The sequence below is a fragment of the Malassezia sympodialis genome, genomic scaffold (assembly GCF_000349305.1).
Source record: "Malassezia sympodialis ATCC 42132 genomic scaffold, msy_sf_14, whole genome shotgun sequence".
NCBI lineage: Eukaryota > Fungi > Basidiomycota > Malasseziomycetes > Malasseziales > Malasseziaceae > Malassezia > Malassezia sympodialis.
Window position 1 is genome coordinate 38134 of NW_017387812.1, and position 12858 is coordinate 50991.

The window sequence follows — 12858 nt, forward strand, 5'->3', positions numbered from 1 at the left end:
CCACAGCATGGAAGCGACGTGGGTGAGCGCGAAGGACGTGGCCGTGCTCGTGGAGCGCACGGTGCCGTTCTTCTACCACGACCGCGCGCGATTTTTCCCGTTCATTAGCGACAAGTACCTGTCACTGGCGATGCCGGTGCTGGTGTACTGGGGCACCTGCCTCTGGTACCACGCGCTCGATGTGTGGCGGCCGGCGTGGTCGGAAAAGTACCGGCTGCACCCGCCGGCGGAGGTGGTGAAGCGGAACCGCGTGAGCATGCAGCGCGTGATTGTGATGGTGATTGTGCAGCACCTGATTCAGACGCTGCTGGGCGTGCTGCTCATGGAGGACACGCCGCACTCGGTGCTTACCGGCACGCGCACTGACGTCGATCCGGTGCGCGACGTGACGCACATACTGTCGTGGCTGCGCGAGGCCCATGCGTACGTGCAGGTGCAGGACGTGTTCCTCGTGCGCGCGGCGATCGCGCTGTACTGGTGGGGCGTGCCGTGGCTGCAGTTCTGGTTTGCGTGCTTTCTTATGGACGCGTGGCAGTACGCGCTGCACCGCACGATGCACGAGGTGCGCTTCCTGTACCGGCTCATGCACTCGCACCACCACCGGCTGTATGTGCCGTACGCCTTTGGGGCGCTGTACAACCACCCCCTCGAGGGCATGCTCCTCGACACGCTGGGCGCCGAGATGGCGCGGCTGTGCAGCCGCATGACGCTGCGGCAGACGGTCGTCTTCTTCACGCTGTCCACGTTCAAGACCGTGTGCGACCACTGCGGGTATGCGTTCCCGTGGTATCTGAACCCGGTGCAGCTGCTGTTCCCGAACAACGCCGAGTACCACGACGTGCACCACCAGAGCCAGGGGCTGCGCTACAACTACTCGCAGCCCTTCTTTGTGCACTTTGACACGCTGCTGGGCACGCGCGTCGACCCTGCCGACTTTGCGCGCCGGCTCGAGAAGAAGGGCGCGCGCGTCAAGCCGGGCGCCGACGAGAACGATGCGCCTGTGCCGATGCCGGCGCCGCCGCTCCACTCGCCGTATACGACGGCGACGGTGTGGTCGACGGCGCTCTTCTTCGGCATCCTCGCGGTGCCTGTCGCGACATATTCGCTCCTGTAGGCTATATGGGTATCTAGGACGTCGCACGCGGCGGCTCCAACTGTATGGTGCTCGCGAGGCGCTGCGCCTGCTCGTCGACCTGCTGCTCGAACGTGTGCAGGCTCGGCTCGCTCACCCACGACGAGAGTCCGGCATGCAGCAGGTACTGCATGCTGCCCCACTCGAGGATTTTCCGCTGCAGCCACGGCAGGCTCACGGGCTTGTTGAGGAAGTCGTTGCAGCCGGCCGCCAGCGCCTCGACACGGTCGGAAATGAGCACCGACGCGGTCAGCGCCACAATGATCACCGAGTGCCGCGCGGCCATCACCGGCGGCATCGGCGCATCCGTGCGGCCGCGCGACGACTGCAGAGCCTGCTCCAGGCGCCGGATCTCCTTCGTCGCCTCGATGCCGTCCATCACAGGCAGCTGGATGTCCATGAGGATCAGATGAAAGTCGCCGCGCCGCCACTTCTCTACGGCCTCGCGCCCGTCCGACGCCATCTCGTACGCAATGTGCTTGCGCTGCAAGAACGTCGCGAGAATCCGCTGGTTGATCACATTGTCCTCCACAATCAGCACCTTGACCGGCGGCAGAAACTCTTCGCGCAGGGCCAGCTTGCGCTTCTGGATGCGCGACAGCGCGCGCGGCGACAGCGGCGACGGCGAGCTCTGGTCACTCCCGCGCCGCCCCAGCATCGGCGCCGCCTGCGGGCCGATCATCACGCCCGGCTGCGGCTGCGCCGACGTCCGCACCGAGTGGCGCGCCGGCAGCTGCGTGTACGGCGTCGGCGCCGCGCGGATCGCAAAGTCCACCCGCGGCGGCGGCGGGAGCCGGATCGACGTCGGCGCGCCGGGCCGCGTAATGCGTCGCGTGCGCAGCGGTCCGAACGACAGCGTCGTCGGCGCGGCCGACACGGGCGTCCGCACCGGCTCGGCACTCTCCGCCGAGCCCAGCATCGGCGACCCTGTCGGCGGCGTCTTGCGCGGCTGGAAGTAGAGTCCAGCCAGCCGGCCATCGGCGCCACGCACGAGGCGCCCGCCACCGGTGTTGGCCTGCGTCGCAAGGCGCGAGACGGCCTGCGCAAAGTAGTCGTCGCCATCGTCCACCACAGGCGACGCCGTCGTCGTGTCCTTCGGCGAGACCACGTCCAGCCCGCCCGGCATCGCCAGGGCATCGATCGGTGTCGGAAGCGCGGCGCCATCGGCGTCGGTGCCGGCGGCGGGTACGCTCGGCGCGCCGGCCGGCGAGTGCGCCGCCGGCGCCTCCGGCACCAGCGGCGCATCGCGCGCGGGGTCCACGGCATGCGGCGTAGCCACAGCCGACACGTCCGCCGAGCCGGCGGGCGGCAGCGCCGCCGCCGGCGTCTCGACGACGGCCGAGTCGGAGCGCACGGGAAGCCGGCCTTTGAGCGCGACGGCGATCAGCGCATAGACGAAGCGCGGGCGGCCGACGGGCTCCGGGAACGCACTCGTGCCGGCCGGCAGCGAGCAGATCGACACGGCACCGTACGGCGAAATGAACATGCACGGCAGGCGCCGCTCGCGCGCATTGAAGCACACGTCCGTGTCGTTGTGCACCACGACCACATCGGGGCTCTCGTCGAGCGCGACGACCGGCATGCCCCACTCGCGCAGGTACGTGCGCAGCAGCGAGTTCAGGGCATCGGTCTTGGGCAGGACGCACACGCGGAGGAGGGGCATCACCTCGAGCACGTGTAGAACGCTCACGCCCGGCAGAACGCACGGCAGGTCGCGCTCCCGGTTCGGGTCGGTCGTAAGCAGGTCCGGCGCGCCCGGGCGGCGCAGAGTGATGCGCAGGCAGCAGACGTTCGATGCCTGCAGGAACGGCGCCATGAGCAGGTCGTCGCCGGCAGCCGCAAGCGCCGCCTCGTCGCACGACGACTGCGAGAGGTGCACGCCAAACTCGTCCAGCACACTCTGCAGGTCCGCGTACGGCCCGAGCCACGCAGGCCACGCGGTCTCGTTGCTGGGCACAGTCGCATCGAAGAACACGTCGACGGACGACTCGTTCAGCTGCTCCGAGCACGACACACGCGCCAGCACGCGCGAGTCCTGCATCGAGATGTGCACCAGGCACGAGAAGATGTGAGTGAGCAGCGCGAGCACGGCGACGGGGTAGCTCGCACTGGGGTACCATGGCTGGTCGTCGCTCGCATCGACGAAGCGCAGCGTGTGGCCGCTCTCGGCGCGCTGCGTCGCAGACAGCACCGACGGCGGCGACGCGAGGAGCAGCTCGACTCGGCTCGCGCCCGCCTGCGCGGCGACGGCGTCCAGAGCCAGCTGCGTGAGGTCGCTCACATGCGCAGACAGCGTCGATATGGTCTGGGGCGGCGCATTCGCCGCGCCCGTCAGGCCCATCGTCGTGCGCACGTTGAGCCACTGCAGCGCCGACGACGTGTACATGGACGCCTGCAGCGCGATCTGGCTAATCTTCACGTACGCCTGCGGGCGGTGATGGCTGCCGATATCCTGCAGCGTGAGATCAATACAGTGCTGCAGCGACAGCGTGATCTGCCCATAGGCCTGGGGCCGACTCGCTGCCATCGTCGCCCAATTGCCACCGAGCGCGGGACGGGGAAGGGCCGCCAGCGGTGGAGGCCGCCACCCGCTTCCCCCATGCCTACGGCGCTGCGTGCCGCGCTGGTGCAAGCGCTGCACGCGCTCCCACGCGCGACGCCCGGCACATGGGACGCATCGACGATGCTCAAGCTGCGGACGTGCGCGGCGCTCGGCGCGGCACTCGCCCGCACGCGCAGCCGCGGCGCATCGGACGCGGATGTGGCGCGCGTCGTCGTCGCGACGTACGTGTACCTGCTCGATACGCTCGTCGCCGCCGCGCGCGCGCTGCACGAGAGCCATCTCTACTGGCAAGGCATCGAGTGCAGCACGACCCGCGCGGGTGTGCTGTGGCTTCAGAGTACGTCCGCGGCACTCACGCAGCCCTGCCCCACCGCCTCGCGACGACCTGGCCTGTGGCGCGCGACGAGCGCGGGGCCCTTGGCGCGATGGCCAGCGTCGCAGACGTGCAGCGTGCCGCGCACGCCAAGTGCGTGCGCCTGCTGCGCGCGCAGGAGAGCATGGCACGCACGCTCGGCATGGTCGCGACGGCGTGGCATGCGCGCGAGCGCGATGCGCCACTGGCCGCGCAGGCGAAGCGCCTCTGCCAAGAGGCGCAGGACGCCCTGGCGACGGGCGAGGCGGGCGATGCCGAGCCGGACGCGAGCCTCGTCGAGGAAGCGCGCGCGCTGCTCGACGCCGTCGCGGAGCACGAGGCGAGCGTGTCGCACATGATGCGTGCGTGTGGCCCGCCGCGCACGCTGACGCGCGTGTGGCCGCTCGTGCTTGCGTACCCCCTGTTGTCGTGGGCGCTCGTGCGTGGCCTGTATGTGCACGGCGCGAGCCTGCGGGCGCAGGCTGCGTCGGTGTGCGACGCGGTGCATGGCCTCGTGGTGCACTGGGTGTACGAGCCGCTGCTGCGCCTGCTGGACACGCTGCGTGCCGGGCGCGCGGAGCGCGCGCAGCTCGTACGTGTGGAAAGTCTCGCGGCGAACGAGCAGAGCCTCGAGCGCATGGTCGCGTCGCTCGGTCGCGACAAGCTGCGGCTCGACGACGAGGCGCTTGCAGCGCTCCAGGCCCGCACGCGCGCCGGCGACCTGACGTCGGTGATGCAGCTGTACGAGGCGGCGATCCGCACGCCGCTGCGCGCGCTGCTGACTGGCACGCTCGTGCGGCCGGTGCTGATCCAGGTGCAGAAGGCGAAGGTCGACCTCGAGACGGCGCTGAGCGGCATCGAGTGGGTGCTCCGCTCGCAGGAGCTGCTGATCGGCGCTATGGGCGTCGCGCCGGCGCTCGTCCTCGTGTATGCGCTCGTCGTCGGCGTGCGCCGCGGCGTCGCTGCGCTGCTGGACCGCAGCACGCAGCGTGTGCGCCGTACGCAGCGGTCGCAGGTCGATGCGTGGGAGGCGCTTCGCCGCATGGATGCGCTCTGTGCGGGTGCGGCGCCGGGCCCCGCGCCGTACGGGCGCCTGCTCCTGGATGTATGCGCGCTGGGCACATCGCTCGAGGCGCTGCTGCGCACGGCGTGCCGCGGCGAGCGCGCGATGGCGCAGCGCCTGTGGCTGGAGGTGCGCGCCGACCTGGCGGAGCTCGAGTGTGCGTCGGCGTCGTGGGCGCAGCGGCACGCGGTCGTCGCGCGCATGTGGCGCTCGTGGGGCCGCCTCCTGGCGTGGGAAGCGCGTGCGCCTTGGCACCTATGAACTACACCATGACCACGCCGTTGCCCGAGCCCCACTGCGTCGGGGGGTGGGGGTGCGGCGTGTCGTGCGCGGGATCGAGCTCGTCCTCGCCGGCGCGCGCGCCGAGGCCGCCGGCGATCGGTGCGACGCGCCAGTTGAACAGGTAGAAGCGCAAGAAGCCGTCGCCCGGCCCGAACTTGAGGTCCGAGGCGAAGAGCGCGTTGTCCATGCCCGAGAGGCAGTTGACGACGTCGAAGCCGTGCTGCTTCGCGAGCACGAGCACATCGCCGATGAGCTGCTGCAGGCGCGCCTTGAGCGCGTTCTTTTGCGCGGCACGCTCCGTGTGCCACGGCGCGACGTCGCGCTCGTCGGCCGCCTCGGCCGGCGAGAGGCGGCTGCACGCGGTGCGCTCCCACGGCGCACGGCCCTCCGCGGCCGCGCGCTCGTACGGCGAGGGCGCTGCGGGCGTGTCGCGGGGCGCGAGGGGCGCCTCAAACGCGGCCTCCGTCGCATAGTAGAACAGGTACGCCGCACTGAGCGTGTCGTGCACGTCGTGGTTCAGCACCGACGAGGGGAGGCTGTAGTACGAGACAAAGTCGGTGATGCGCCCCTCGCGCTCCACGACGTAGCACCACGTCACGCGCGCCTCGTCCGTCGGCGCAAACATGTGGTGCACCTCGGCGTCTGTGAAGCGCGGCGCCATGTCGAAACGCGCGAGGTAGCGGCGCAGCAGGCGGCCGACCGCCGGCACGTCGGCGGCCTGCATCTCGCGCAGGCCCTCGGTCCGCGTGGTCGCCGGCAGTGCGAAGCGCGCGATGTGGTCCTTGCGCGACATGCCGCGCGGCACCGCACTGAAGCCAATATCGAGCAGCTTGGCCGCGTCGAGCGTGCGGTGGTAGTAGCGCGTGCACGAGATGGGCGTGGGGATGACCTGGCCGGCCGTGTAGATCGCCTGGAAGACGCCGCTCGCGTTGCAGCGGCGCGTGATCTCCTGGATCAGCACGGGGGCGAGGCGCTTGCTGCGCAGGCGCTTGTGCACGCACAGGAAGTTGATCTCCGTCACCTGCAGCGACTGCGTGCGCACGCGGAGCTCCTGGGGGATGCCTGCGATGAACGCAACGAGCTTGCCGCTCGACTTGACGCGCACGCCGACGTGCCACGTCTTGTCAAAGCCGGGGTGGCGCAGCACCCAGTGCAGGAACGCGGGCGAGTACTTGAAGCGCATCGTCGCATCGTCGTCCTCGACGTAGTGGTGCGTGAGCAGGTCGTACACCTCGCGCAGCTGCGCATCGTCATCGAGGTCGACCGTCGCCCACGAAAAGTCCGCCGGCAGCGGCAGCGGCTCCGCGCGCACCTGCTCCGGCGGCACGTTCGGCTGGATCGCGCCGGGCGGCAGCGCGTCCGAGTCGCCGGGCTGGGCCACCGGCTGCGTCTTCCAGAACTTGTGCTCCGCTGGCGGCGCCGGGCGGTCCTCGGCGCCCAGCATGGACAGGAGCCGCGCGAGATTCTTCATGCTCGCCGTCTCCGGCGCCCCAGGGCCGGCGCGCCGCTCATCGCCGCCCGCCATGGTCGTAGAAGGTGCACGTGACACGAGCGCCGTCGTCGCAGGTCCCTGGCGCGCCACACGCCGGACGCCATGGTACGTAGCGCCTACTCACGCGCAGGCATACGGCTTCCTCAATAAGCAGGGCGCGGCCAGCGCGGGCACCGCGGACGCGGACACGCCGCTCCTGTGCGAGACGTGCCTCGGGCCGAACCCGTACGTCCGCATGTCGAAGCAGCACCAGGGCAAAGAGTGCAAGGTGTGTGGGCGCCCGTTCACCGTCTTCCGCTGGAACCCCGGGAGCGGCATGCGCTTTAAAAAGACGGAGATCTGCACGACGTGTGCCAAGCTCAAGAACGTGTGCCAGTCGTGCATCCTCGACCTGGAGTACCACCTGCCGACACAGGTGCGTGACGCCGCGCTGGGCACCAGCGTCAAGATACCCATGTCGGACATCAACCGGCAGTACTTTGTGAACCGCATGGATGCCCTGCTCGATGGCACGTCGACCGAGGCAACGACGTCGCTCGTCGGCCCGTCGCGTGCCGGCCACGACCTACTGAAGAAGCTCGCGAACCATGAGCCGGACTACAAGCGCAACCGGCCGCTCGTGTGCTCGTTCTATGCGCGCGGCGCCTGCACACGCGGCGAGGCGTGCCCGTACCGGCACGACATGCCCAGCAGCACGACGAGCACGGTGCAGAGCCGGTACCACGGGCACGACGACGCGGGCGCACGACACATCCTCAAGAAGGTCGCGGGCGCCAAGCACCTCGAGCCGCCCACCAACCCCGAGATCAAGTCGCTCTTCTTTTCGGGACTGCCGGACATGGACGAGGCGCAGCTGCGGGCGTTCCTCGTGGATAGTGTGGCCGGCCTCGCCGCCAGCGACCTGGCCAAGATCCAGCGCGTGGGCTCCTCGCCCTCGGCGTTTGTCCACTTTGCCACGCGCGCCGCGGCGGAGCGCGCCGCGAGCGCTCTCGCGCTCAAAGTGACCATGCAGGGGCAGGACGTGCGGGTGGCCTGGGGCCGGCGACCGGTCTAGACTAGCTGCGCTACTTTTTGCCTTTGCCCTTCTTCGTCTGGATGGGCGCACCTGGCCGCGCCTCGCGGCCACCGCTCATCCAGTCAAAGTCGCCCTCGTCGAAGGCGACCTGCGCCGCCTGCTCAGGGCCGTCCTCGGCAAAGCGGCGGCGGAAGCGGCCGAGGCGGCCGGCGTCGTCGTCGGCGCCCGCATCCGTGCGGCGGCCCATCATGGGGTTCCACAGCGGGTGGTTCGTATAGTCCCGCGTCATCTTGGTCATGTAGCGGGGAGACGTAGTCGTCATGCGCACCGACGAGCCGTCGGCCAGGATCACAATGTTGGGAAACCGAGCAACGGGGCGCGGCAGCGGCGCCTCGGGGCCCTCCGGCGACCGGGCGCCCACACGCACACTCGTGCTAAACGAGCGCACACTGATGCCACCGCACGGCGCACGCGCGGCCCCCTTGGTCCGCTCGATCTCGGCTAGCGTCGGCGCGGGCCGCGGCTGCTTAATGGTATCGTTGGAGCCGAGCTCCGTGTGCTCGGTGAACCGCAGTTTGTAGGTGTTGTCTGCGCCGTCTTTTGGAACGCCCTGCACGACATTGTGCTTGAGCAGGTAGTGGACTTGCTCGCCCATCTCGAGGCCCTCGTCGATTTTCGCCGGGTCCTGCTCGAGCCTCGCCTCCAGGAAACGGCGGCGCGTCTCGGCATGCGCCGCTTGTACAGCGCGCATGTCCTCACCAAACAGCTGGCGCGATGTACGCAGCAGCGAGCGGTACAGCGACGTGGCGCGCCCGCGCTGCGCGCCCGAGAACGCCGTCGTCGTCATTCGTGGCAGAAGACAGCGACGCCCTGGCCGCGATGTGAACGTGCACGTGGATCCACGTGGCGTGTGGCGGCGCACCGGGGAAAACGGACGCCACGTTCCACGGAGCCCTTCGCTACCGACACGCTCACCGCCCGAGTATGGTGAGTCCTGCCGCGCCTGGAAGACTGTACGTACTGTGCTTATGACCACTAACTGAGCAGCTCGCGCAAGGTGCGCATTACAGTCGTGGCGGCCGATGGCCTCGTCAAGGTATGTGTGCCGGCCTTATCTGACGCCGCAGCGCGACGTATTCCGTCTGCCTGACCCGTTCGCCATCGTCACCGTCGACGGCGAGCAGACCCACACGACGTCTGTGATCAAAAAGACACTCAATCCCTACTGGAATGATTCGTTTGATATCACCGTCAACGACGCCTCGGTGGTCGCTGTACAGATCTTTGACCAGAAAAAATTCAAGAAGCGCGACCAAGGCTTCCTCGGTGTCATCAACGTGCGCGTAGCCGAAGTTGTGGACCTCGAACTGGGCGGTAAGGCGCTTCTTACGCGCGATCTGAAAAAGTCGAATGACCAGCTGCCCGTCCACGGCAAGCTTATCATCGACCTGAATACGAACGTATCTGCGCCCCTGCCAGCCAACCAAGTGCCGACGTCCACGTCCTCGGCCACGCTTGCCCCCGTCTCGTCTAGCTCGAGCTCGACGGCCCAGCCCGCGACCGACGCGCCGCGTCCTGCGGCCCCAGCTGTCGCCGCTACAGCGGCATCCTCCCCGCCGGCAGAGCCCCCGCGCCCGTCGGTACCGCAGGCTGCGCCGGCACGTCCGGCCGCTGCGGCTACCGCGTCCGCGGCCATTGCCGATCCGTCACGCGCCGCGGGCCCCAGCGCCACTGCCAATGCGGCGCCAGCGCGCGCGTTTGACAGCCGCTCGGACGAGCTGGGTCCCTTGCCGTCGGGCTGGGAGCGCCGGACGGACCATCTGGGACGCACGTACTATGTGGACCACAACACACGCTCGACCACCTGGACGCGTCCGTCGAACAACCCTCCCGCGCAACGGGCTGATGCGGGAATGGACCGTACGCGCATGAACAACATGGCTGTGGCGGACGACTTTTTGGGTGTGGACAACCCGTCGCAAGGCAGCTCGGCCGCACAGTCGACGCCGGTGGGTGCTGCGTCGTCGGCGACATCGTCAGGCTCGGGACCCCTTCCGAGTGGCTGGGAGCAGCGCACCACCGCGGAGGGCCGGCCGTACTTTGTGGACCACAACACGCGCACGACGACGTGGGTGGATCCGCGCCGCCAGCAGATCCTGCGCATTATGGGCCCGAACGGCAACAACCTCAGCCTCCAGCCACAGAGTGTGAGCCAGCTGGGACCGCTACCGAGTGGTTGGGAGATGCGTCTTACCTCTACTGCTCGTGTGTACTTTGTGGACCACAACACGAAGACGACCACATGGGACGACCCCCGCCTGCCAAGCAGCCTCGACCAGAATGTGCCGCAGTACAAGCGTGACTTCCGCCGCAAGCTGATCTACTTCCGCTCGCAGCCGGCCTTGCGGCCGATCCCTGGTCAGTGCCATGTGAAGGTGCGCCGCACGCACATCTTTGAGGACTCGTACGCGGAGATCATGCGGCAGCAGCCGAATGACCTGAAGAAGCGGCTCATGATCAAGTTTGAGGGCGAGGACGCGCTCGACTACGGTGGTGTCTCGCGCGAGTTCTTCTTCCTGCTGTCCCACGAAATGTTCAATCCGTTCTACTGTCTATTCGAGTACAGTGCGCACGACAACTACACGCTGCAAATCAACCCCCACTCAGGCATCAACCCAGAGCACCTGAACTACTTCAAGTTTATCGGCCGTGTGCTGGGTCTCGCCATCTTCCACCGCCGCTTCCTGGACGCACACTTTATTGTATCGTTCTACAAGATGATTTTGAAAAAGCGCATCACGCTGTCCGACATGGAGAGTGTAGATGCGGACTACTATCGCTCGCTGCAGTGGATGCTGGACAACCCGATCGCAGGAGTCATGGAAGAAACGTTTAGCACGATGGAGGACAAGTTTGGCGAAATGGTCACGATCGAGCTTACACCGGGCGGCGAGAACATTGAGGTCACGGACGAGAACAAGCGCGAGTACGTCGAGCGCATGGTCGAGTGGCGCATTGTCAAGCGCATTGAGGAGCAGTTCCGTGCCTTTATCAGTGGTTTCTCGGAGCTCATCCCCCTGGATCTGATCAACGTGTTTGATGAGCGCGAGCTGGAGCTGCTCATGGGCGGTATGTCCGAGATTGATGTGGACGACTGGAAGCGCTTCACCGACTACCGTGGCTTTACGGAGCAAGACGACGTGGTGCAGTGGTTCTGGCAATGCATCACGCAGTGGCCCGCCGAGCAACGCTCACGGCTTCTGCAGTTTGCTACGGGTACGTCGCGTATCCCGGTGAATGGCTTCAAAGACTTGCAAGGCTCGGACGGTCCGCGTCGCTTTACGATTGAAAAGTCGGGTGAAATCAACCAGCTGCCCAAGTCCCACACATGCTTCAACCGTATTGACCTCCCGCCGTACCCTAGCAAGGAGATCTTGGAAAACAAGCTCGTGTTGGCCATCGAAGAAGGTATGCGCTTCGGCAATGAGTAGACAATCGACAATGTATCTTTGTTTGCTATAGAATGAATCAAGTATGGACACTTTATGGGTATCATGCTAAGCAGCTCCTTGATAACCGCGCGAACGCTGCATCCAGCGCGGCGGCGAGACGACCCCATTGAAGAGGAACGTGCCGTAGGCAAGCATAGCAAAGCCAAGCGCCTGCACACTGCCAGAAAGCGGGCGCAACACCTCCCATCCAAGCCACACACTCACAGCGCAGATGCCCAACGTGCGGAAGGTGTCAATGGTGCTGCGGGCAGTGGCGCTCACAGCGCGAGTTACATTGAGACCAAACGAGTTGTACATCGCAATGCTGGCAGCGCACATGAAGGCACTGATACGCACAGGAGCAATCAACAGTGTTTGCTCAAAGCCCGCACGCAAATCAAAAAAGCCACCCTGGCCGGAAGGCTTGGAACCCACGTAGCGGTGCAGCACCAGCATGCCCACAAGGATCTGGATCATACCAAACAGGCCCTCGAGGCCGACCACGACAAGCGGCTCCAGACGGTGTTCACGCATGATCTTCTCTTCCCAGACGAATTGCATCGCAGAGAAGATCTGCGCAACAAGGACGAGGGCCACACCTGTGAGCGTCTTGACGGCCGACTCCTTCGACGCATCCAGAAACGTAAGGATCAACTGGCTCATCGCAGTCTCGTGCTGAACGATGATGCTGCTTAAACCGACCAAGACCACGCCGCCCATGACCATCACCAGACTCAGCCACTGGTAGAGATGGAGATGGTGACTCAAGAACATGACACTAAACAGGCCGACCCAAAGTACCAATGCACCGCGCGTCATCACATGGAAACTCACAGGCATCATCAGCAGAGCCACGTTCATCAGTGTCGTTGCAAAAATGTCACACATGGCAGGGAAGAAGAAGCGCAGTGAAAAACTCACAAAGGGCGGTGGATTAGCCAGCGACATGATCGAAAACGTCGACTCGTTCGCCGGCGGCCGCGGCTGTGGCACCCACACACTGCTGGACCGGCGCACCAGTTTCCGGTGAGGTTGACGCCCGCGCGGAGGAGTAGCCTCCGTGCTGCCATAGGAGGCAGGCGCCTGGTTCTCGAGGAGCGCCTCATCCTCGTCGTCTTCCACAATCTCTTCCACATTAAAGTAGTACTGGTAGATTGCACCCAGAGCGTACAGTACGAGACAGAACGCTTCACCAACAAACATTTGCAGCGTCTGCCACACAGGCTGGGAGTATTCCACCGGTGGGTAGGGACTGTCCGGCTCACAGTGCTTAATACACTGCATGTCCTGCCTGCGGAGTAAGCCTAATCGCAATAAACCTACCATTTCGACACGATCGAGTTTAAAATGCCTGTCAGAAACATTCCGACAACAAGAAACCATGTCCAGCATTGTGCACGGACTTGCTTCGTCATCCGAAAAGACATTGGATTCCCCATGGAAGTGATGAGGAATCTGCCTCCCCGTA

The 12858-nt window shown here is 66.2% G+C and overlaps 8 protein-coding genes across 8 annotated transcripts; 4 read left to right on the top strand and 4 right to left on the bottom strand.

Annotated features, from left to right (window-relative positions):
- Positions 1–7: 7 nt before the first annotated feature.
- MSY001_2780 (uncharacterized protein) lies at positions 8–1114 on the top strand (the record flags this gene model as incomplete). The annotated part of the gene is made up of 1 exon (XM_018884647.1): positions 8–1114. One exon carries the CDS (start codon positions 8–10, stop codon positions 1112–1114), a length of 1107 nt encoding a protein of 368 aa, XP_018741286.1.
- Positions 1115–1127: 13 nt separating this feature from the next.
- On the bottom strand, positions 1128–3659 carry MSY001_2781 (uncharacterized protein; the record flags this gene model as incomplete). The annotated part of the gene is made up of 1 exon (XM_018884648.1): positions 1128–3659. The coding sequence occupies one exon, from the start codon at positions 3657–3659 to the stop codon at positions 1128–1130; it is 2532 nt and encodes an 843-aa protein (XP_018741287.1).
- A 72-nt stretch (positions 3660–3731) lies between these two features.
- On the top strand, positions 3732–5371 carry MSY001_2782 (uncharacterized protein; the record flags this gene model as incomplete). Its single annotated transcript, XM_018884649.1, has 2 exons — positions 3732–4032; positions 4137–5371. The coding sequence occupies 2 exons, from the start codon at positions 3732–3734 to the stop codon at positions 5369–5371; spliced, it is 1536 nt and encodes a 511-aa protein (XP_018741288.1).
- A 1-nt stretch (position 5372) lies between these two features.
- Positions 5373–6863, bottom strand: MSY001_2783 (uncharacterized protein; the record flags this gene model as incomplete). The annotated part of the gene is made up of 1 exon (XM_018884650.1): positions 5373–6863. The coding sequence occupies one exon, from the start codon at positions 6861–6863 to the stop codon at positions 5373–5375; it is 1491 nt and encodes a 496-aa protein (XP_018741289.1).
- Positions 6864–6915: 52 nt separating this feature from the next.
- On the top strand, positions 6916–7888 carry MSY001_2784 (uncharacterized protein; the record flags this gene model as incomplete). Its single annotated transcript, XM_018884651.1, has 2 exons — positions 6916–7823; positions 7858–7888. The coding sequence occupies 2 exons, from the start codon at positions 6916–6918 to the stop codon at positions 7886–7888; spliced, it is 939 nt and encodes a 312-aa protein (XP_018741290.1).
- Positions 7889–7948: 60 nt separating this feature from the next.
- On the bottom strand, positions 7949–8746 carry MSY001_2785 (uncharacterized protein; the record flags this gene model as incomplete). The annotated part of the gene is made up of 1 exon (XM_018884652.1): positions 7949–8746. The coding sequence occupies one exon, from the start codon at positions 8744–8746 to the stop codon at positions 7949–7951; it is 798 nt and encodes a 265-aa protein (XP_018741291.1).
- Positions 8747–8981: 235 nt separating this feature from the next.
- On the top strand, positions 8982–11390 carry MSY001_2786 (uncharacterized protein; the record flags this gene model as incomplete). Its single annotated transcript, XM_018884654.1, has 1 exon — positions 8982–11390. One exon carries the CDS (start codon positions 8982–8984, stop codon positions 11388–11390), a length of 2409 nt encoding a protein of 802 aa, XP_018741292.1.
- Positions 11391–11456: 66 nt separating this feature from the next.
- MSY001_2787 (uncharacterized protein) lies at positions 11457–12674 on the bottom strand (the record flags this gene model as incomplete). Its single annotated transcript, XM_018884655.1, has 1 exon — positions 11457–12674. The coding sequence occupies one exon, from the start codon at positions 12672–12674 to the stop codon at positions 11457–11459; it is 1218 nt and encodes a 405-aa protein (XP_018741293.1).
- Positions 12675–12858: the final 184 nt, after the last annotated feature.